The sequence below is a fragment of the Oncorhynchus mykiss genome, chromosome Y (genome assembly GCF_013265735.2).
Source record: "Oncorhynchus mykiss isolate Arlee chromosome Y, USDA_OmykA_1.1, whole genome shotgun sequence".
Taxonomy (NCBI): domain Eukaryota; kingdom Metazoa; phylum Chordata; class Actinopteri; order Salmoniformes; family Salmonidae; genus Oncorhynchus; species Oncorhynchus mykiss.
In genome coordinates, this window is record NC_048593.1 from 22,078,181 (window position 1) to 22,101,426 (window position 23,246).

At 41.0% G+C, this 23,246-nt stretch overlaps 1 protein-coding gene across 1 annotated transcript in view; it reads right to left on the bottom strand.

Moving 5' to 3' along the window:
• LOC110509815 (astrotactin-2) overlaps positions 1 to 23,246 on the bottom strand; it is a 457,880-nt gene that overhangs the window by 198,554 nt on the left and 236,080 nt on the right. The window contains exon 11 of the mRNA XM_036967227.1: positions 5,496 to 5,646. Coding sequence (XP_036823122.1) covers positions 5,496 to 5,646 — 151 coding nt within the window. The remainder of the gene's footprint in view (positions 1 to 5,495; positions 5,647 to 23,246) is intronic.

Below are 23,246 nucleotides of genomic sequence, written 5' to 3' on the forward strand. Positions count from 1 at the left end.
CCCCAGATCTGTGCCTCGACACAGGTGTACTCCAATCAAGTTGTTGAAACATCTCTAGGATGATCAATAGAAACGAGATGCAGTTGAGCTCAATTTCGAGTCTCATAGCAAAGGGTCTGAATACTTATATAAATAAGGTATTTCTGTTTTTATTTTTAATACATTTGCAAAGATTTCTTAACTTGTTTTTCACTTTGTCATTCTGGGTTATTGTGTACAAAATACAATTTTATACATTTAAGAATAAGGCTGTACTGTCTGTACGTGTGGGAAAAGTCAAGGGGTCTGAATACTTTCCGAATGTACTGGTTCAGAGAGCAACTCAGATTATTAATCATGGAAGGTTGTTATGCTAACCATGTATGCAGTGACTTTTTGTACTTTTTTAACATTTTCTCCTACATTTTGTGATATCCAATTGGTAGTTAAAGTCTTGTCCCATCGCTGCAACTCCCGAATGCAGTGACACTACCTAGCCCTCCAAAGAGATAAACATTTAAAACATAATGGAAATACAAAGATATGGGTACAACCCCAACCTATCTATTACCTGAAATGCAGCTGTGCTCAATGCTTTAGATGATTTAAGATAATATATACTTCTATTAATCCATAAGAGATGGAAATGTGTCGTCTGCGTTTTGCCTAACCCCTCCGATACACACACACACACACATACTAATGCTGTGCGATTAGTGCTTTTTGAGGTTGGTTCGGTTACATGAGAAAGAAATAAAGATTTTTTTATTTAAATCATTTAAAAAACATTAAATATGTGATGGAATAATGACATTAAAATGATTTGTGAGTTTCCCTCAGCCATCACCTGCCTTTTTGCTGACACTGACAGTTGGTTGAATGTTGTAACAGAATAAAACAATTAATAAAAACCCCATGATGGTAGTGAATGCCCATTACTGCTTATCACTTATTAACCATCATTTTTTCAGATGACCTACTTTACTTTAATACTGTACAATATTTCAGTTGTGTATATTAGTTTATTATTTTTCATTATTTAAAGTCACCATCTCATCTCTGCTCAGGTAGTAGGAGCCAGCAAGACAACCATTGAACGTTATCTCTGTGCTCCCCATTGAACGTTATCTCTGTGCTCCCCATTGAACGTTATCTCTGTGCTCCCCATTGAACGTTATCTCTGTGCTCCCCATTGAACGTTATCTCTGTGCTCCCCATTGAACGTTATCTCTGTGCTCCCCATTGAACGTTATCTCTGTGCTCCCCATTGAACGTTATCTCTGTGCTCCCCATTGAACGAGTCATAATATTTAGCTAGCCTAGTACTGCAGTAGCTAGGCTGGCTGACTGAATCATTTTTCAAGTTGGTTCTTCGAAGTAGATAAGGCATATTTTCACGACTGCTTATTACCAATAACACAACAATCAATTGGGTAAAGCTACCTCACAAAATGTCTCAATTCCTATATCCGTTGTTTTGTTACGTCATTCCTCTCATATGGTCTGTGCGTATGTGCCACAATTGATTATGGTCATTGAAGTTAATTACCACGTTTCTGTGCTGGACTTGGTTGAATATTTGCCTAATGAAAACTACAACGTACAATCAGCCCAGCTTTCCATATAGTTCTTGACTTAATAGGCTTATTTGACATTGCAAACGACTAACAACTGACTGATCTACAAATCACTTTGCATCAGAAATAAACTACTCATTATTCTACAATGAAACTACTCATTATTCTACAATTATTCTACAATAAAACTACTCATTATTTGTAGAATTTGTAAACAAATTAAATGTGGGTAAAACAATTTCTCTGATAGTTGTGTGAGTTCTTCATTCAGGACTGTATCCATCACAGGCACAATCCCGTTTAGACTGTCAATTCAATTCAATTCAATTCAAGGGCTTTATTGGCATGGGAAACATGTGTTAACATTGCCAAAGCAAGTGAGGTAGACAACATACAAAGTGAATATATAAAGTGAAAAACAACAAAAATTAACAGTAAACTCTGTCTCTCAGAGTACCACAGCAACAGTTGCGCTATTGGGAAAATCTCCCTCGATTCAGCAATTATTTTAACAGTCCCAGTCAAAATGCATGGGGAAATTGCAGTATCAGTGTTTGGCTCTCATTCGTTGTGACAAACAGCCCACAGGCCAGTCAAAATACAACCCTACCCCTAATGATCAAGCCATACATCACATAACTACCCAACTGGCTCATTAATTTAATTGGTTGACAACTCAAGCCCGCCCAAACTACCATCAAACCTCTGGCATTGGACCTTTGCCATCTCTCCTCCCATTGTAAATATGCCAACAACCAACCTCCTTCACACAAAGACGTAGTGTATTGCATATCAAATATGTTTCCTACAGTCGGCTACAGTTTGTCAGCATGTTACTTTTAATTACCACGTATCGGTTCTGAACTTGTTTGAATATTTGCCTAATGAAAACTACAACTTACAATCAGCCCACCTTCTCACATAGTTCTTGATTAATGAGCTTATTTGACATTGCAGACGACTAACAACTGACTCTTTGCAAATCACTTTGCATCATAAATAACTACTCATTATTATTTGTAGATCAGTCAGTCAATCACCATTCACCCACACTGCATCAAGGATTTGGTGCTCTCGAACATGGCCAATTTCTATTGTGAATGATTTAATCTCTCTCTAGAGCAACGGCGTGTTGAGCTCACAAAAAAAAAACTAAAAACTAAGTGGAATTAATGTTATTGAACCAACGGCGGTCAATCAGTTGTTTAATAAAATAAATATGAATTGCTCAGCACTAACACATACACACAAACACACATTAGGTTGGAGAGACTGGAGCAGAGGGCAGCTGCAGTGGAGCGCTCAATGAGCAGTTTAGTGGGTTAAGTTCCTTGCTCAAGGGAACATCGGCAATAGGTGGCACCTGAGATATTGATGCCAGCAACCCTCTGGGGCTACCGCTGCCCCCCTGCTGCCCCCATTGTATATGGGTGTAAAATAAATATGTAATTTTCCATCTCTTTACTAATCAGAGGCATGTAAAGTCATGTAAGCTGAAACGGGTTAACACAAAGTTGCACTATAAGGACACAAATGTCCACGTTGTTGGTGAATCACCATGAGAAAGACCTCCGAGTGGTATAAGGCAATATTAAACAATAAATGAAATGTGGGTAAAACAATTTCTCTGATAGTTGTGTGAGTTCTTCATTCAGGACTGTATCCATCACAGGCACAATCCCGTTTAGACTGTCTCTCAGAGTACCACAGCAACAGTTGGGCTATTGGGAAAATCTCCCTCGATTCAGCAATTATTTTAACAGTCTCAGTCAAAATGCATGGGGAAATTGCAGTAACAGTGTTCGGCTCTCATTTTTTTGTGACAAACAGCCCACAGGCCAGTCAAATTACAACCCTACCCCCTAATGATCAAGCCATACATCACATAGCTACCCAACTGGCTCATTAATTTAATTGGACACAAACTTGAGCCCGCCCAAACTCCCATCAAACCTCTGGCATTGGACCTTCCTGTCTCTCCATCTCTCCTCCTTGTAAATACGCCAACAACCAACCTCCTTCACACGTACTGTACATCAAATAAGTTACCTACAGAAGGCTACAGTATGTCAGCATGTTACTTTTAATAGGTGTGCCAATTAATCTACTACTGAGCATTCATTTTATTTCCTTTTTTGGGAAACACTTTATTTGAGGCTGTGTTTCAAGAATCATGATGAAGTGGTTTTACACGTGCTTGACTTCCTTTCCATAAACAAGCAGGTGCTGTGAACCTCCACACTTTTTTTTGCCAATCACAAATGTTAAAAAACTATCCCAAGATCAAAATAATCATCATCATGGAGAAAATAACAACATTGAGAATGTAGTGGTAAACGACTGCCGTCTGTCACCTTTGCTCTGTATTAATGTGTACGTGCTAATTAGCAGATATTCAATTGCTAAAAGCATGTTCACTATAAAGTCAAACTGAATCACATAAATAGTCAAAGTTAAGGGAGCTTATGAATCTGGAATCCTCACGGTGAGAAATTACATTTCAATTTTGCACTTCATTATGCAAAAATTATTATTATAAACTCAGCAAAAAAAGAAACGTCCTCTCACTGTCAACTGTTATTTTCAGCAAACTTAACATGTGTAAATTTTGTATGAACATAAGAAGATTCAATAACTGAGACATAAACTGAACATGTTCCACAGACATGTGACTAACATAAATTGAATAATGTGTCGCTGAACAAAGGGGGGGGGGGGGGTCAAAATCAAAAGTAACAGTCAGTATCTGGTGTGGCCAAGTACTGAAGTGCAGCTCCTCCTCATGGACTGCACCAAATTTGCCAGTTCTTGCTGTGAGATGTTACCCCACTCTTCCACCAAGGCACCTGCAAGTTCCCGGACATTTCTGGAGGGATTGGCCTATCCCTCACCCTCCGATCCAACAGGTCCCAGACGTGCTCATTGGGATTGAGATCAGGGCTCTTCAATGACCATGGCAGAACACTGACATTCCTGTCTTGCAGGAAATCACGCACAGAACGAGCAGTATGGCTGGTGGCATTGTCATGCTGGAGGGTCATGTCAGGATGAGCCTGCAGGAAGGTTACCACATGAGTGAGGAGGATGTCTTCCATGTAACGCACAGCGTTGAGATTGCCTGCAATGACAACAAGCTCAGTCCGATGAGGCTGTGACACACCGCGCCAGACCATGACGGACCCTCCACCTCCAAATCGATCCCGTTCAAGAGTACAGACTTCGGTGTAACGCTCATTCCTTCGACGATAAACGCGAATCCGACATTCACCCCTGTTGAGACAAAACCGCAACTCATCAGTGAAGAGCACCCTTTGCCAGTCCTGTCTGGTCTAGCGATGGTGGGTTTCTGCCCATAGGTGACGTTGTTGCCAGTGATGTCTGGTGAGGACCTGCCTTACAACAGGCCTACAACCCCTCAGTCCAGCCTCTCTCAGCCTATTGCAGACAGTCTGAGCAATGATGGAGGAATAGTGCGTTCCTGGTGTAACTCGGGCAGTTGTTGTTGCCGCCATCCTGTACCTGTCCCACAGTTGTGATGTTCGGAGGTACCGATCCTGTGCAGGTGTTGGTACACGTGGTCTGCCACTGCAAGGACGATCAGCTGTCCGTTCTGTCTCCCTGTAGTGGTGTCTTAGGTGTCTCACAGTACGGACATTGCAATTTATTGCCCTGGACATGTTCACGCAGATTAGCAGGGACCCTGCGCATCTTTCTTATTTTTTTCCCCAGAGTCAGCAGAAAGGCCTCTTTAGTGTTCTAAGTTTTCATAACTGTGACCTCAATTGCCTACCGTCTGTAAGCTGTTAGTGTCTTAACGACCGGTTTTTACAAATGATCTTTGAAAGACAGGGTCCTGAAAAAGGGCCATTTCATTTTTTGCTGAGTTTATGTCTTACTACATTTCTTTCCAGAGGTTTTAAAGAGGTGACAGTAACTCACCATACAGCCTGTTGAATCGACTCTGCGGTCCGACACACACTTGAAGTTCTTCCTGCAGCCCCCGTTGTCCTGGGAACAGTCTCGGACCGGGCCGAAAGACGCCAGGAGATCATCTACTGCCTCAAAGTAAGTGGACATGATGGCCTCCTCCCTATGATGGACAGAGAAGAGGAAGACTGTCATCAATAGACTAATCAGAATAAAGCCTGAGCACTCAGCTGAACATGTGTCTGAGGATGTCCTAATATGGACAACACACTGGCGGTACTTCTGATGTATATGGAGGTTTGGTTAGTTGTACATAAAGAAAAGGAGATCAAATACAGGTGTGTTGAAGTTATTTTGGGGGGGGGGGGATGCTTCAAGGTCCACATATCTATCATAAATCTCTGTATAATGTTATTATCACAATAGCCAAATCTGTATTAGCTGAATGTCCTATTCTGGTGACCCTTGTACTTCTGCAAAGGTTATACTAGCACTATCATATTGGTGCAAGAGAAATAATACTAGAATCATTCATTTGAATAAGAGAGAGATTGTCCCTTCTGTCCTTGGTGTGCAGTCTCATGACTTCTGTTTGGATATGTTGCTGCTGTGCTGTGGTCTGAGGGCAACTGGTACAGATGGAATTCAGCTATTCAAGTTGTATCTTAACTCAATCCCATTGTGGAATCCATCTCCAAAAGATATACTGGGATGTTTGGGCCATTGTTCAGAGAGAGAGGGGAGAGGGAGAAATAGTTGACCCTTGTATGCATTTACATTTACATCATGCGCTGCTGCTACTCTGTTTATCAATTCAATTCTATTTGCTTTATTGGCATGACATAACAACGTACATATTACCAAAGCATACATTGGAGATTTACAATATTGTCAACATTACAACATTAACAACAATAATCAAGGTTCGATACATTGAACAATAACAATAATATATCCTGATGCCTAGTCACCTTACCCCCTATACAGTACATACACTATACAATGCCTTTGGAAAGTATTAAGACCCCTTGTTACATTAAAGCCTTATTCTAAAATATATGTTTTTGAAAATCCTATGCAATCTACACACAATATCCTATAATGACAGAGCGAAAACAGACAACATTTTTGCAAATGTATATAAATATTAAAAATAATAATAATTTACATTAGTATTCAGACACTTTGCTTTGAGATTCGAAATTGAGCATCCTGTTTCCATTGATCATCATGAGATGTTTCTACAACTTCAATGTAGTCCACCTGTGGTGAATTCAAATGATTGGACACAATTTGGAAAGGCACACACCTGTCTATATAATGTCCCACAGTTGACAGTGCATGTCAGAGCAAAAACCAAGCCATGAGGTTGAAGGAATTGTCCGTAAAGCTCTGAGACAGGATTGTGTTGAGGCACAGATCTGGTGAAGGGTACCAATAAATGTCTGCAGCATTGAAGATCCTCAAAAACACAGTGGCCTCCATAATTTCTAAATGGATGAAGTTTGGAACCACCAATACTGGCCGCCTGGCCAAACTGATCGGGGTAGAAGGGCCTTGGTCAGGGAGACGACCAAGAACCCGATGGTCACTCTGACAGAGCTCGAGGTCCTCTGTGGAGATGGGAGAACCATCCAGAAGGACAACGATCTCTGCAGCACTCCACCAATCAGGCCTTTACGGTAGATTGGCCAGATGGAAGCCACTCCTCAGTAAAAGGCACATGACAGCCCGCATGGAGTTTGCCAAAATGCCATTTAACTCTCAGAACTTGAGAAACAAGATTCTCTGGTCTGATGAAACCAAGATTGAACTCTTTGGCTTGAATGTCAAGAGTCACGTCTGGAGGAAACCTTTCACCATCCCTACGGTGAAGCATGGTGGCGGAAGCATAATGCAGTGGCAATATTTTTCAGCGGCAGGGACTGAGACTACCGGTAGTCATAATTGAGAGATCCTTGATGAAAACCTGCTCCAGAGCACTCAGGACCTCAGACTGGGGTAAAGGTTCACCTTCCAACAGGACAATGACCCTAAGCACACAGCCAAGATAACTCAGGAGTGGCTTCAGGACAAGTCTCTGAGTGTCCTTGAGTGGCCCAGCAAGAGCCCGGACTTGAACCCGAATGAACATCTCTGGAGAGACCTGAAAATAGCTGTGCAGTAACGCTCCCCATCCAACCTGACAGTTTGAGAGGATCTGCAGAAAAACTCCCCAAATACAGGTGTGCCAAGCTTGTAGAGTCATACCCAAGAAGAATAGATGCTGTAATCGCTGCCAAAGGTGTTTCAACAAAGTACTGAGTAAAGGGTCTGAATACTTATGTAAAGGAAATATTTCTGTTTAGTTTTAATAAATGTGCAAAAGATTCTAAAAACCTGTTTTAGCTTTGTCATTATGGGGTACTGTGTGTAGATTGATGAGGGGGAAAAAATGATTTAATCCATTTTAGAATAAGGCTGTAACATGACAAAATGTGGAAAAAGTCAAGGGGTCTGAATACTTTCCGAAGGCACTGTATATACAAAAGTATGTGGACACCTCTTGAAATTTGTGGATTCAGCTATGCCCATTGCTGATAGGTGTATAAAATCGAGCACACAGCCATGCAATCTCCATAGACAAACATTGGCAGTAGAATGGCCCGTACTGAAGAGCTCAGTGACTTTCAACGTGGAACCTTCATAGGATGTCAAATTTCTGCCCTACTAGAGCTGCCCTGGCCAACTGTAAGTGCTGTTATTGTGAAATAGAAATGTCTAGGACCAACAACGGCTAAGCCGCAAGGTGGTTGGCCACACAAGCTCACAGAATAGGACAGCCGAGTTCTGAAGCGCTTAGCCCGTAAAATGTGTCTGTCGTTGGTTGTAACCCTCACTACCGAGTTCTAAACTGCCTCTGGAAGTAACGTCAGCACAATAACTGTTAGTTGAGAGCTTCACTATCTGGCAGTTCGACGGACGAATATGGGTTAGGCGGATGCCAGGATAACTCTAACCCGAATGCATAGTGCATACTGTAAAGTTTGTTGGAGAAGAAATAATGGTCTGGGGCTGTTTTTGATGGTTCGGGCTAGGCCCCTTACTTCCAGTGTAGGGAAATCTTTACGCTACAGCATACAGTGACATTCCAGATGATTCTAGACTTCCAACTTTGTGGCAACAGTTTAGGGAAGGCCCTTTCCTGTTTCAGCATGACAATGCCCCAATGCACAAAGCGAGGTACATAAAGAAATTGTTTGTCGAGATCGGTGTGGAAGAAATTGACTGGCCTGCACTGCACAGAGTGCTGACCTCAACCCCTTTCGAACACCTTTGGGGTGAATTGGAACGCTGACTGCAAGCCAGGCCTAATCGGCCAACTTCAGTGCCCAACCTCACTAATGCTCTTCTGACTGAATGGAAGCAAGTCCCTGCAGCAATGTTCCAACATCTAGTGGAAAGCCTTCCCAGAAGAGTGGAGGCTTTTATAGCAGGAAAGGGATGACCAATATTAATGCCCATGATTTTGGAATGAGATCTTTGACGAGCAGGTGTCCACATACACTACATGACAAAAAGTATCTAAATATGGTATTGGAACTGTGAATAGCTTCTTGTATGTATATTTAGTGTAGCTTCTTACTTTCTCGTGTTCCTATTTCTTATTTTTATTTCTTGTGTGTTTTTGTTCTACCTTATTTAATTTTTGTGCTACATTGATATTGATTGCTGAATTGTTGGGTTTGGAGCTTGCAAGAAAGGCATTTCATTATACTTGTGCATGTGACTTAAAACTTGGAACTTGAAATAGAGGCACACAAACACACAGAGATAGATAGAAGAATGGATTAAAAACATGCCTTTCTTGAATCAACACTCCCTCTTGACTTTAAACAAAAAAAATCTGCGCTGACATTGCTGATAGCTACTTTATTGAGGAAAAATGTACTTACTAGGACAGATATGTCCCATCTAGCTATCTTAAGATGAATGCACTAACTGTAATTCTCTCTGGATAAGAGCATCTGCTAAATGTAAATATAAAATGAAAATGCCCAAGGACACTGGTTCCCTTGTGCAATACTAGAGGCAAGCAACAAAAGCATGCCTGGGTAGTTGGGTGAGATTGTGTCACCGTGTAACGAGCACCAGTTTGTTCAGAGCCATCAAAGCTGCCGTGCTAGTGCCTTTCCTCTGGCCTGTGGTGTTGGGGAGCAGGTGGGAGTCTGCAGGCGTGAAAGTGACAAGGGGGATTACGAATAGTGGCTTTTTGGTCCAGCCGCTTCCAAAGTCTCCTAATGTGTTTGGATATGATTTCCCATGGCCAGAGATCTGGCATAGCACGGGGGCCTGCCAGGGCCTGCCAGCTTAGGTACAGGGGGCTGCCTGATAGGCTGATGCCTGATAGCCCTCTGCTTTACACAGGTGTCTGTGCCCGCGCTGCCCAGCCCACAGGGAAATTCAAAAGTCATTAGAGGTGTAACGACAAATAATGAAGCCATCAGCACTCTCTGTGTTTAATCTGAGCTAAGACACAGTGCCATGCAGGCTTCAACATGGTAGTTAGTGCTAGCTGGCTGTCCTTTCTTAATTCTATACTGAACATAAATGAAACATTCAACAATTTCAAAGATTTTAGTTACAGTTCATAGAAGGAAATCAGTCAATTGAAATAAATTCATTAGGCCCTAATCTATGGATTTCACATGACTGGGCAGGGGCGCAGCCATGGGTGGGCCTGGGAGGGCATATGCCCACCAATTTAGGAGCCAGGTCCACCCAATAAGTATTAACAACAGAAATACTCCTCAGCATCCCCCCTCCTCTTCAGACGTTCCTGCAGGTGAAGAAGCCGGGTGTGAAGGTCCTAACCAGAATGGAAAGAGGAGTGGGAGGCCCCAGTGCACAATTGAGCAAGTGGACAAGTACATTAGTGTGTCTAGTTTGAGAAACAGATGCCTCACAAGTCCTTAACTGGCAGCTTTATTAAATAGTACCCGCAAAACACCAGTCTCAACGTCAACAGCGAAGAGGTGACTCTGTGATGTCAGGGAACTTTAACATTTCTACAAAGGTGATACAAAGTTTTCAAAAGAGACAATAAGGGCATCCATCTTTGCCCGTGCAAAACAATGAGTAGCCAACCACAACGACAATCTGCAGAGAAACACACACCCCAATAAGATACATCTTAAGGGGATATTGTTTTGAGCTCCTTCTTTATTGCATTCTTTCGCTAGAAAACAAAAAGCAATCTCGACCAACAGTAAAAGATGGTTTAGAAAAACCTGAAAAATAGGACACCGTGACAATATTGCAGTGTCTTATTTACTGTAGCCATACAGTATCACTGTGACAGACTTGGTTCACCTAGAGTTCTAATTCCAATCAGTATGGAAATGGTATGGTATGTGCGTAAGGAAATAGCTTAATTCTCTAAAGTTCACTGAAGCCCTACACATCTCTATATAAAGATGGTGCCCCTGTGGAATGTTTCCACTTTTGTATTCATTAGTGACATTATAGATTGCTAGCAATATGTCTTACAGCTATGGTTTCCTATTAAATTAACACTAGGCTTTCTGGTGATTTCACTGAAGCTCAAATACCCTACAGCTATTAAAACATGTAATTGACATTTTTATTCTATTTTCATCTCTCTGCCTCCGCTCTGCTTGCAATAGGAAACACACACAGGCAACACATACACTTGCGCCAAACGCACACACACCCACCCACACACAGCAATTTCCAGTTGGACCACGTGTGAGAAAGTCATTTTGTGAGAAGAGTGTTGAGAGAGAGGGGAGGATGAGTTAGTGGTGAATGTGGCATGCAGGGAGCAATAGTTCATATAGTGGATATCATAATTCATGTGAAGGGTGAATTCTCGATGTATTTGGCCTGGCCTGCCCCCCTGCCGCGTCCTGACTCCCCAGGAAGGATTTGTGGGGAGATAAGGCCAAAGGTCAAAACAAAGGCTTAAATTATGCTGCATCCCCTAATGCACTTCACCTCTTCACCGTTTTCCACTGAGGTGGAATGTAAATAGAGACAAAAACAGTCCTACATTTTAATGAAACCAATATGGCTTCTCTCTGTGTGGTTTTAAACAATGGCAGGACCGATCTCCGAAAATAGCCCTTCATTCATATTTCCCCCCCCCTTAATCACAGTTATGACAAACTATCATTCCGGCCTTACATTCTTCTATGGAAAGTGAGTGGGTACACAATTTAGCAGGGTCAGTTCACGAGGAAGTGCGATCACGCACAATCACTGCAATTAAAATGTTCATGAAGTTGATGCGATGGCAATTTACTATGTATGAAGCTGTCATTTGTGAGGCATCGGGGGTAGGGGCTGATGGCATGTCGCGCACCGGGGCTAATTGAAGCACCGGAATGCTCCATCCATTAAGTTGCTAATAAAGCCAACAGGCACCGCCCGCTGGCATTGTCACATACAGCCGCTCTTTACGAGGTACAGCAGTCGCTCGAGAAAGAGGGGAAAAAAACATACACACATATAAAATGAGTGTCCAAAACATTAGGAACACCTTCATATTGACTTGCACCCCATTTTGCCCTCAGAACAGCCTCAATTCGTTGGAGCATGACATCTAAAAGGTGTGAAAGCGTTCAATTGGGATGCTGGCCCATGTTGACTCCAATGCTTCTCACAGTTGTGTCAAGTTGGCTGGATGTCCTTTGGGTGGTGGACCATTCTTGATACACACAGGTCACTGTTGAGTGTGAAAACCCCAGCAGCGTTGCAGTTCTTGACACACTCAAACCGATGTGCCTGGCACCTACTACCATAACCCGTTCAAAGGCACTTAAATATTTTGTGTTGCCCATTCACCCTCTGAATGGCACACATACACACACCTTCCATGTTTCAAATGTCTCAAGCTTCGTCTATACTGATTGAAGTGGATTTCACATGTGACATCAATAAGGGATCATAGCTTTCACCTGGATTCAGCTGCTCAGTCTGTCAGTGTGCATACACACACGCTACAAGTGGGGTTGAGGGCCCCACTTTGTGTACTATTAAGTGGTGCATTAAGGAGCTGACTCCTCAATGTTATAGCAGAGTGTTGCTAAGGAAGAAGAACGGTGTGTTAGCTCACCGCGGCACCGCAAGCCTTGCCTGACAATGTGTTAGGAGTGGAGAGAAATAATACGGACAACATTGCAACATGTCCCTCTGAGGAAAAAAGCTGAGGATTGATGGTCGCTTGTCGCTGGTCGCTGCCTGAATATGCAGTGTGCTTTTTAAAGGCTGGAGACATTAAGTTATTCAGTAGACATAACCTTGTGCAGTCTTGTCACAATAACTAACAACATTTGAATTGAGAAGTAGGTATTGTTGTTGTTTCTGTGGCAACCTTATATCATCAGCATTCAATCTCTACCTATTTCAATTCCTTTATACTTTCATGGGTTCGAGATTGGCTGAGGAAAAACCTAACCATCGTTAAAACTGAAAGCCAATGCTTTCAACAATGTTTTTGTCACCTGAATCTTTGTGCTGTAGCGCCAACTACTAAACTGCCAATCAAGCTTTAGTGAGAAATAAATAAGAAAAATTAGGCTAGATAATAAAACGAGAGATGAAGAAAGGGCCGATCCACCATTTATCTATGAACGTTGTTGGAAGTTTGAACTCTTTTCTTTCACTTTGGCTCTGAGACAAATCTGGTGCCGTATTACGAGTCCCTTGTCAGCCAACACTCAAACCAACTCAGCTTCTCCTTATGAAAAAAAATATAATGAAAAACAGAATGTGTGAAAAAATACATTGATATTTTCCACTGGGAAAACATGTTAGCTTGACCGGCAGTAGCTACATGTTTGGATGCTGGGACCACCTCTGGCTGCTTAACCAAGCATGGGTATTGAACTCCACATGCCCACTGTGGGGTGAGCGTGAGGATAAGGAACCCCTGTGGGACATGTGTTTTTCATAGAATAGGAACAAAAGGGTATTCTTTGGAACTGGGCCGTGGGGAATTGAGCACACAGGGAGGAAAAACGTGTACAGGAGAACAGACTGTGTGACAGGAAGATAGGTGCCACGCTGTGCTAACAAACCACACTTTCTAGCGCTTTGTGTGTGGCACTCATATCGCATTGGCAATTAAGAGACACAAACAAATAAACAAGTGAAAAACACCTTGGGCATGTGCCAGTTAACATACCAAGAAGCCTCCAAAGTACACACACATGCCACTGAATGAGAACAATGGGATGCATATTGCAAATCCAATTATTTCAAGGGATGAAACTAGATTAAAATAAACTCATTTGGAAAGCAAAACAATAAGGCGTCCTGCCTTATGTAACATATTCAGCGTCCTGGAATAACCTTGTATGTCAATTTTTGTCTTTTATGTTCAATTTATGTTCAATTTATGAAAAGTTTACTTCTTGGAGATACTGTACAAGGTTTTTCCAAGACACTGATAATATATCTCTTCAACAGCACTTTCCACCAATAATTATGAATGTAGTTATGTAAGCCTTTATAAGAGCTCTTATAAGGAGCCAAAAGTTTTGTGAAAAGTTATTATTATACAATGTGCTGAGGTGTGATGGAAGGGAATGTGCTCATATGATTCAAATAAGCTGTTAGCATTTCTTCTGACACAGGCTGTATCCATACTTAAAATGCCCCACCACAGCTATCCTCAAGCTAGCTAGTGTTTTAGTGGAATAATTGCTTGTTAAAAAATCTAGGCGGAGCTAGCCACTCTCTGCCTTAATGAATGATTAGAGTGAAACAGCTGCACATCAAGACAGACATCAAGGGGCTTAGCAACTCGGTTTGAAACCCAGTCTGGAGATTAATCCTTTATTTTTAACAGCCTACACATACACAGAGTGGAACTGCTTCCAGAGTACATAAGAACAGAGAGCCCAGTTCTTTGGGAGAAAGCAAATAAAAGGAGAAGGGGTGTGTGGAGAGGAAGAGAGGGAGAGGAGAAATAGAGTGCAAGGATAACAAGACGAGGAACTAAAAGTGGATGAAGAGAAAGAGGGAGAAAGAACGGCAGCATGGGAAGTGCTATCAAACACATCATAGTGCGATTAAAACATACTCTGGTGTTCAGTCAGATAGCCAGAGGATATGTGATCTGGTTCCTGTGAAATTAAACGTCTTTCTTCTTCTATTGTGCTATCTCTCCCAGTCTCACTGAGTCTTCACTGAGGGAAGACTGTGGCTCTGTATGGGCTTTCATGTGCAGCTGTGCACACAGCTTAGCAGTCGGGAGAAGGCCTGATTCCCCAAATTGCAGTCTAGGGACTCTGACAGCCTGTTCTGAGATAGCATCAAGCACACGCTCTTCAAAATCACAGACATTTTATTCAAAACAGCCTTGATGTTGTTGAGGAAATGAAAGCATGCTAAACTGACTGAGCATAATTAGCGTGAGCTGTACTGTAACAAGTTCAAGACAGCATTAATACTACATATTTAATATAAAAGCACATTTTCTTTAAGTGTTAAATTCTTATTTTAGTGTTTCATAACTTCCCCATTGTGTTGTGAAATACAATTGGCACTATAATACAATATTGCCATTGTTCAGGAAATTGGTCAAATTAGAAATATTTGTACAAAGGGTATGTTATGAGCATCCGTGTAAAAGGCATTGAGGACTATGCCATGATCTAAAACATTAAGTCCAATATCTCCATCTCAGTTACAATCTTTCAACAGTTGGCTGTACATCTTCTTCTCTATGAACAATATCCAGAGGGTGTCCCATTTTCCTCATCTAGATTTATTCTCCCTTCACACAGCAACTGTTTCCCTAGGCTTCCTATGATCACACCACCATGTTGAGTCAAAGCAGACCTTTGTTGAACAGAAGGGGTCCCTCTGGGAAGGACAGATACATATTAAACATAATGGCTTCAAACACAAACAAACAGAAGGGCGTCAAAAATAAAATTATTATGTATGAAATTCAGAGGCCAGTTCACACATAATCCAAATATATGGATTTTGTGTGAATTCAGGCAATTATACAATAAAGGAATGTTTGTAGCGTGATTAATGTAAGCTTTTTTTGTAATATTACACTTCATAATTCAAATAGCTTGTTTCACGCTAAAAGCTGTATGACTGAGTTTGAGAAGTTGAATTTTGGTTGCCTTTGAGCGATCTTGGTAATACCATAGAAATGGCTTGAGCATTTTAATGCGAGGGAGAGCGAGAGAGACTGTTTGTCACGGACGTCCTCCTCTTCATCTGAAGAGGAAAGGCGAGACGGATCGGAGGACCAAAATGCGGCGTGGTATGTGTTCATCATGAATTTTAATAAAGAAAACACTGAACACTGAACACAAACTATACAAAAACAATAAACGAAATAACGACCGTGACGCTAATGAGAACTGTGCTGAACACAAGCAATCAACATAGACAATCACCCACAAACAAACAGTACAACCCAGGCTACCTAAGTATGATTCTCAATCAGAGACAACTAATGACACCTGCCTCTGATTGAGAATCATACTAGGCCGAAACATACAAATCCCCAAATCATAGAAAAACAAACATAGACTGCCCACCCCAACTCACGCCCTGACCATACTAAATAAATACAAAACAAAGGAAATAAAGGTCAGAACGTGACACTGGTATAGGCCCAATGCTACTGATATGACTCGAGGCTGAGACAAGAGGTGTTTGCACCCAAAAGTACAATCAAATAATATAGCTAGTAAAAATGAAAATAGCTGATGTATTCATACAGAGTAATTTCATAAGAATAGTTGTTGTAGTAATTGTAGTACTATTAGTAGCAGTAGTACTACTAGTACTACTAGTAGCAGTAGTAAATAAAATTGAATCAAATACACACGTTTAGCAGATGCAACAGATGCTATTGCGGGTGCAACAAAATGCTTATGTTTCTAGCTCCAACAGTAGTAGTAGTAGTAGTAGAAGTGAAGCACTAAATAAAGCACTAAAATAAACTTCAGTTAATGCTAAACACGGCTACTAGAATCTTGACTAGAATGTATCATATTACTCCACTGCCAGCCTCTCTACACTGGCTTCCTGTTAAGGCAAGGGCTGATTTCAAGATTTTACTGCTAACTTACAAAGCATTACATGGGCTTGCTCCTACCTATCTTTCCGATTTGGTCCTGACGTACATACCTACACGTATGCTACGGTCACAAGACGCAGGCCTCCTTACTGTTCCTAGAATTTCTAAGCAAACAGCTGGAGGCAGGGCTTTCTCCTATAGAGCTTTTTTTAATGGAATGGTCTGCCTATCTCTAGCCTAGTGGTTAGAGTGTTGGACTAGTAACCAGAAGGTTGCAAGTTCAAACCCCTGAGCTGACAAGGTACAAATCTGTCATTCCGCCCCTGAACAGGCAGTTAACCCACTGTTCCTAGGCTGTCATTGAAAATAAGAATGTGTTCTTAACTGACTAGCCTAGTTAAATAAAGACAAACAAAAAAAAAATCCATGTGAGAGTTTTCCTGTTTTCAACTCTGTAGAGACAGCAGGAGTGGTAGATATTCTCTGAATTATTGGCTATGAAAAGCCAACTGACATTTACTCCTGAGGTGCTGACCTGTTGCACTCTCGACAACCACTGTGATTATTATTATTATTTAACCCTGCTGGTCATCTATGAACATTTGAACATCTTGGCCATGTTCTGTTATAATCTCCACCCGGCACAGCCAGAAGAGGACTGGCCACGCCTCATAACCTGGTTCCTCTCTAGGTTCCTTCCTAGGTTCTGGCCTTTCTAGGGAGTTTTTCCTAGCCACCGTGCTTCTACACCTGCATTGCTTGCTGTTTGGGGTTTTAGGCTGGGTTTCTGTACAGCACTTTGTGACATCGGCTGGTGTAAGAAGGGCTTTATAAATACATTTGATTGAATTTGATTGATAGTAGTACCTTACTGGTGGTTGATAGAACTGGAACAACATCAAGTCATTATAAATCAAACTGGCATACTTTATAATTATTATTTATATTTATTGTGTGTTTTTGTTCTACTTTATTTGTTGATGTATTTTTGATGGTACTACTGATATTGATTACTGCATTGTTGGGAATAAGCAAGCAGGAAGGCATTTCAGTATACTTGTGCACGTGACAACACAAACTTGAAACTGAATTATTTTTGACCGTATCTAGTCACAGCAGGAGAGCAAATATCCCCACTTGACTTCAGTCACTCACAGTCTTCCACTGGCTACCTCCTTATTCACTTTCTAGCAGGATAGCACATTACTTTGAAGCACCATATGGTGCATAATGCTATAGAACACAGAGGCACAACTACTACAATCATTTACAGATGCACTGCAAAATTGAATCTCAATCTATAAACATAGTATTTGAATAATGCAAGACATCATTCCGTCCTCTCATGTCACATCCTGTATAACAAGTCCTCCAGCTCTGGAGCGCAACTGTTCCTAGCTATCTGACTGTCCAAAATCACAACAACACACAGCCTTCTGCTTCTGCAATGTGCATGAATCATTTTCGTGACGTTGTCAGGCAACTCATCTATATGCTCACTCACTAAGATATGGCTATATTAATTTTCTGTCAAAATGCACGGTGGGAGAGCTAAAAGACCAAACATGGTCAACATCTTACATACAGGCTGCCTTACATATCTGGTGAGATTATTTCAAACATTCTTCTTCTTAGAGGTGGGCGATATGCCCCAAATATAATTTCACATTTTTGACAATATAACGTTATTTTATGTTTTAATGGGACTCTCTCATCTGTTTAATACTGTTAAATCAAACTTCAACCAAAAATCAATTTCTGCATTTCCTTCACTCATTTGTTATCATTTCCACACTATTCCCCATTTGTTTTGTCTTTGTATTTTGTGAAAAAGTCACTTTTCATTTATAAGAATAATTATTATTTTACAGTATTTTCAATGGATTCAATGGCAGTTCTTACTTTCACCACAAGGTGTATTCTGCCGATTTCTAAGGTGCATTTGGTACCTGCACTGCAGCACAGACAAGATGCATGGCAAAAAAGTACATGTGCGCACCATTGGCAACACAGCCTCACAGGCACTATTCATGACAAAAACATTTACATGTGCGCACCATCGGCAGCACAGCCTCACAGGCACTGTTTATGACAAAAACATTTACATGTGCGCATCCGAAGTTCTTGCTAGCAAATTAGCAGCTCTCAACTGTTAGCAGTCCCTTTCTGGCGGGTAAGAACGGATGATTTTCATCATTATTACATTTAACAAACCAAACACTGATATATTGTTATGTAAGGTAAAGTACAAATCCAAGCTGGTCCGTGCATGTAGTAAAATATGGTTTTACTCCCCAGCCCTTCTCCAGACTTTGTTAAAAAAATCTGTTTCATATAAAGGTTGACTGAACTGCAGTTAGTACAAAAGGAATTTAATCTTTATCTCAAGCTAGTACTGAGTAATACAGTGAGTTGGTCACTCTCTATTCAAAGCACATCTCCTCACTTATATAAAATAAATCAATATGAGAGAGAATGACCAAGCCAGGAACAGTCACACATAAGCAGACTCCCAGGGCCGCCCGTGCGGTTGCTTCTTGATGTTTTGTAAAAATTTGTTTCTAGCGGCAGTGGGGTTGACCTATTAAAGTGGCCTCTTCCAATCATTTCCCTGACCCACTATCAAGAGCTGCTACTCACTTCCCTGTCGTGCCACTAGCACGGTGTGCACTGCACTGCACCGGTGTTGATGTTTCCCTGGACTTGTATCTGAGTGTACATGTCCCTACGCCTTTTAATAAGCCCTGGTGCAAAACAAGGTTTGGCTCAACAGCACTTATGTTGTATATCAACAGGTTCTAATCATTAATAATTATGGCTGGCATTGGTAAACATGGTAATCACTTCAAGGTCCTTTCTCTTCAAAGATCTCTCCCGCTCTCTTGTTGTCTTGTACTTTCTCTCTCCCTCTCCTCTATATCTCACTTTCCTTTTTCTCTTTGTCTTTCGCTCTCGTGGTATTACTATGCTTGAAGGAACTTGAGTTCAATTACAAAACCAGCACAGCTTCAGCCCTGCAGATAATTCTAGCCCAAAGTGGCACTGATATATACGATGTCTGTTGTTTAAACTGTGATGTGTTGTTTGGGTACTGAGGACAGAGAGCAGATGGCATTTCAATGTACCAGTAGAAGTCCCATATGTTATGTTGTGAATAAAGCCATTAATGACAAAAATCCATTGCTAGTTATAGGGAATAATGGATCAGAATAGTTTTTTTTAATGGAAAACACTTTTTGGATCGTGTAGCAGTGCTGTATTTAAAGATGCCTCAAAAACGTCTATTTCTGCTATTCCCTTCTTGTTTCAAAACAGGTAATGTACTTAACTCCATTTAAAGTCCCATCTTTCGAACTGCATTAAATAAATAAATGAGGTATATTAGTTTCCAAGGAAACAGGTTCCAACATTGTGAGGAAACAATATGTATGTAATATGCTCTCACCACAAAGCTGAACACATAACAGTAGAAACTATTTACTTCACTATTTGGGAAAAACTCTAACGAAATGCCAGTATGAGTCAGAAATACATTTTTGGCCTTGAGAAAATATAACCATATTAGCACCCATGGAGAGGGAGCCCTGAAGCAATGGTCAAAATAAAATACAGAGTTTACATGTTGACATCCATTATTAGATCCAATCTACTAATCTGGGTGGATTAGATGAAATTCATCAATGATGCTTGAGAGGACCTCCTCTCATACCAGCAATACTGAACAAATCCAATTAAAATGCACCAGAACCAGGGCTCTGAAATGTGGGTTAAGCCAAGTGATGCAGTGCAAGCAATAGACAACAATGTTACCTGTTGTTAGAGGACGCTGAAAATACTGTGTTTTTGTGTTTTTGAAAACTCTCAAGATTTGTGGGTAGGTGAAAGGAGTGGAACTTCCAAGTGCACCACTTCCAACTTTGAAGATTCACTATTCATTACAGACTATTCATATAACATTCAGAAAGTATTCAAAATGCTTGATTTATTGCACATTTTGTTGTTACACCCTAAATTCAAAATATATATTTTTTTCACCCATCTATGCACAATACCCCATACTGACAATGTGAAAACATGTTTTTAGAAATGTTTGCAAATGCATTAATATCTAAATGACATACAGTACCAGTCAAAAGTTTGAACACACCAACTCATTTCAGGATTTTTCTTTATTTATACATTGTAGAATAATAGTGAAGACATCAAAACTATTAAATAACACACACGGAACCGTGTAGTAACCCAAAAAGTTTAAACAAATCAAAATTTATTTGAGATTCTTCAAAGTAGCCACCCTTTACCTTGATGACAGCTTTGCACACTGTTGGCATTCTCTCAACCAGCTTCATGAGGAACGCTTTTTCCAACAGTCTTGAAGGAGTTCCCACATTTGCTGAGCACTTGTTGGCTGTTTTTCCTTCACTCCACGGTCCAACTCATCCCAAACCCTCTTAATTGGGTTGAGGTCGGGTGATTGTGGAAGCCAGGTCATCTGATGCAGCACTCAATCACTCTCCTGCTTGGTCAAATAGCCCTTATAGCCTGGAGGTGTGTTTGGAGTCAGTTTCCTTGAAAAACAAATGATAGTCCCACTAAGCGCAAACCAGATGAGATGGCGTATTGCTGCAGAATGCTGTGGTAGCCATGCTGGTTAAGTGTGCCTTGAATTCTAAATAAATCACTGACAGTGTCACCAGCAAAGCACCCCCACACCATCACACCTCTTCCATGCTTCACAGTGGGAGTTACTCTGCATCTCACAAAGACACAGTGTTTGGATCCAAAAACCTACCATTTGGACTCATCAGACCAAAGGACAGATTTTGACAGTCTAATGTCCATTGCTCACGTTTCTTGGCCCAAACATGTCTCTTCTTCTTATTGGTGTCCTATATGTGCACGCCCAATTTTTCAGTTTTTGATTTATTAAAAAAGTTTGAAATATCCAATAAATGTTGTTCCACTTCATGATTGTGTTCCACTTGTTGTTGATTCTTCACAAAAAAAACAGTTTTATATCTTTATGTTTGAAGTCTGAAATGTGGCAAAAGGTCGCAAAGTTCAAGGGGGCCGAATACTTTCGCAAGGCACTGTACCTGCTGGAGTTCGTGCTACGGGTGGGTGTTGTTATCGTGACCAGTGGATTTAGTTTCTTTCATCACATTTCCAGTGGGTCAGAAGTTTACATACACTCAATTTGTATTTGGTAGTATTGCCTTTAAATTGTTTAACTTGGGTCAAACGTTTTGGGTAGTCTTCCACAAGCTTCCCACAATAAGTTGGGTGAATTTTGGATCATTCCTACTGACAGAGCTGGTGTAACTGAGTCAAGTCTGTAGGCCTCCTTACTCGCACACACTTTTTCAGTTCTGCTCACAAACTTTCTGTAGGATTGAGGTCAGGGCTTTGTGATGGCCACTCCAATACCTTGGCTTTGTTGTCCTTAAGCCATTTTGCCACATCTTTGGAAGTATGCTTGGGGTCATTGTCCATTTGGAAGACCCATTTGCGACCAAGTTTTAACTTCCTGACTCATGTCTTGAGATGTTGCTTCAATATATCCACATAATTGTCCTGCCTCATGATGCATTCTACTTTGTGAATTGCACCAGTCCTTCCTGCAGCAAAGCAACACCACAACATGATGCTGCCACCCCCGTGCTTCACGGTTGGGATGGTGTTCTTCAGCTTGCAAGCCTCCCCCTTTTTTCTCCAAACATAACTATGGTCATTATGGCCGAACAGTTATATTTTTGTTTCATCAGACCAGAGGACACGTCTCAAAGTACGCTCTTTGTTCCCAAGTGCAGTTGTAAACCGTAGTCTGGCTTTTTAGGGCCGTTTTGGAGCAATGGTTTCCTCCTTGCTGAGCAGCCTTTCAGGGTTTGTCAATATAGGACTTGTTTTACTGTGGATATAGACTATTTTGTACCTGTTTCCTCCAGCATCTTGTTCAGGTATTGATTTGCACTTTTCGCACCGAAGTACTTTCATCTCTAGGAGACATAATGCGTCTCCTTCCTGAGCCGTATGACGGCTGCTTGTTCCCATGGTGTTTATAATTGCGTACTATTGTTTGTACAGATGAACGTGGTACCTTCAGGTGTTTGGAAATAGACTTGTGGAGGTCTACAATTATTTTTCTGAGGTCTTGGCTGCTTTCTTTTGATTTTCCCATGATGTCAAGCAAAGAGGCACTGGGTTTGAAGTTAGGTCTTGAAATAGATCCACAGGTGCACCTCCAATTGACTCAAATTATGTCAATTAGCCTATCAGAAGATTCTAAAGCCATGACATCATTTTCTGGAATTTTCCAAGCTGTTTCAAGGTACAGTCAACTTCTGTATGTAAACTTCTGACCCACTGGAATTGTGATACAGTGAATTATAGGTGAAATAATCTGTCTGTAAACAATTGTTGGAAAAATTACTTGTGTCATGCACCAAGTAGATGTCCTAACTAACTTGCCAAAACTATAGTTTCTTAACAAGAAATTTGTGGAGTGGCTGAAAAACAAGTTTTAAAGACTCCAACCTAAGTATATGTAATCTTCTAACTTCAACTGTATCTTGCATTACTCATCTTATATGTATATAATGTATTTTATACCATCTATTGCATCTTGCCTATGCTGCTCGGTCATTGCTCATCCATGTATATATTCTTATTCCATTACTTTACTTGTGTATATTAGGTAGTTGTGAAAT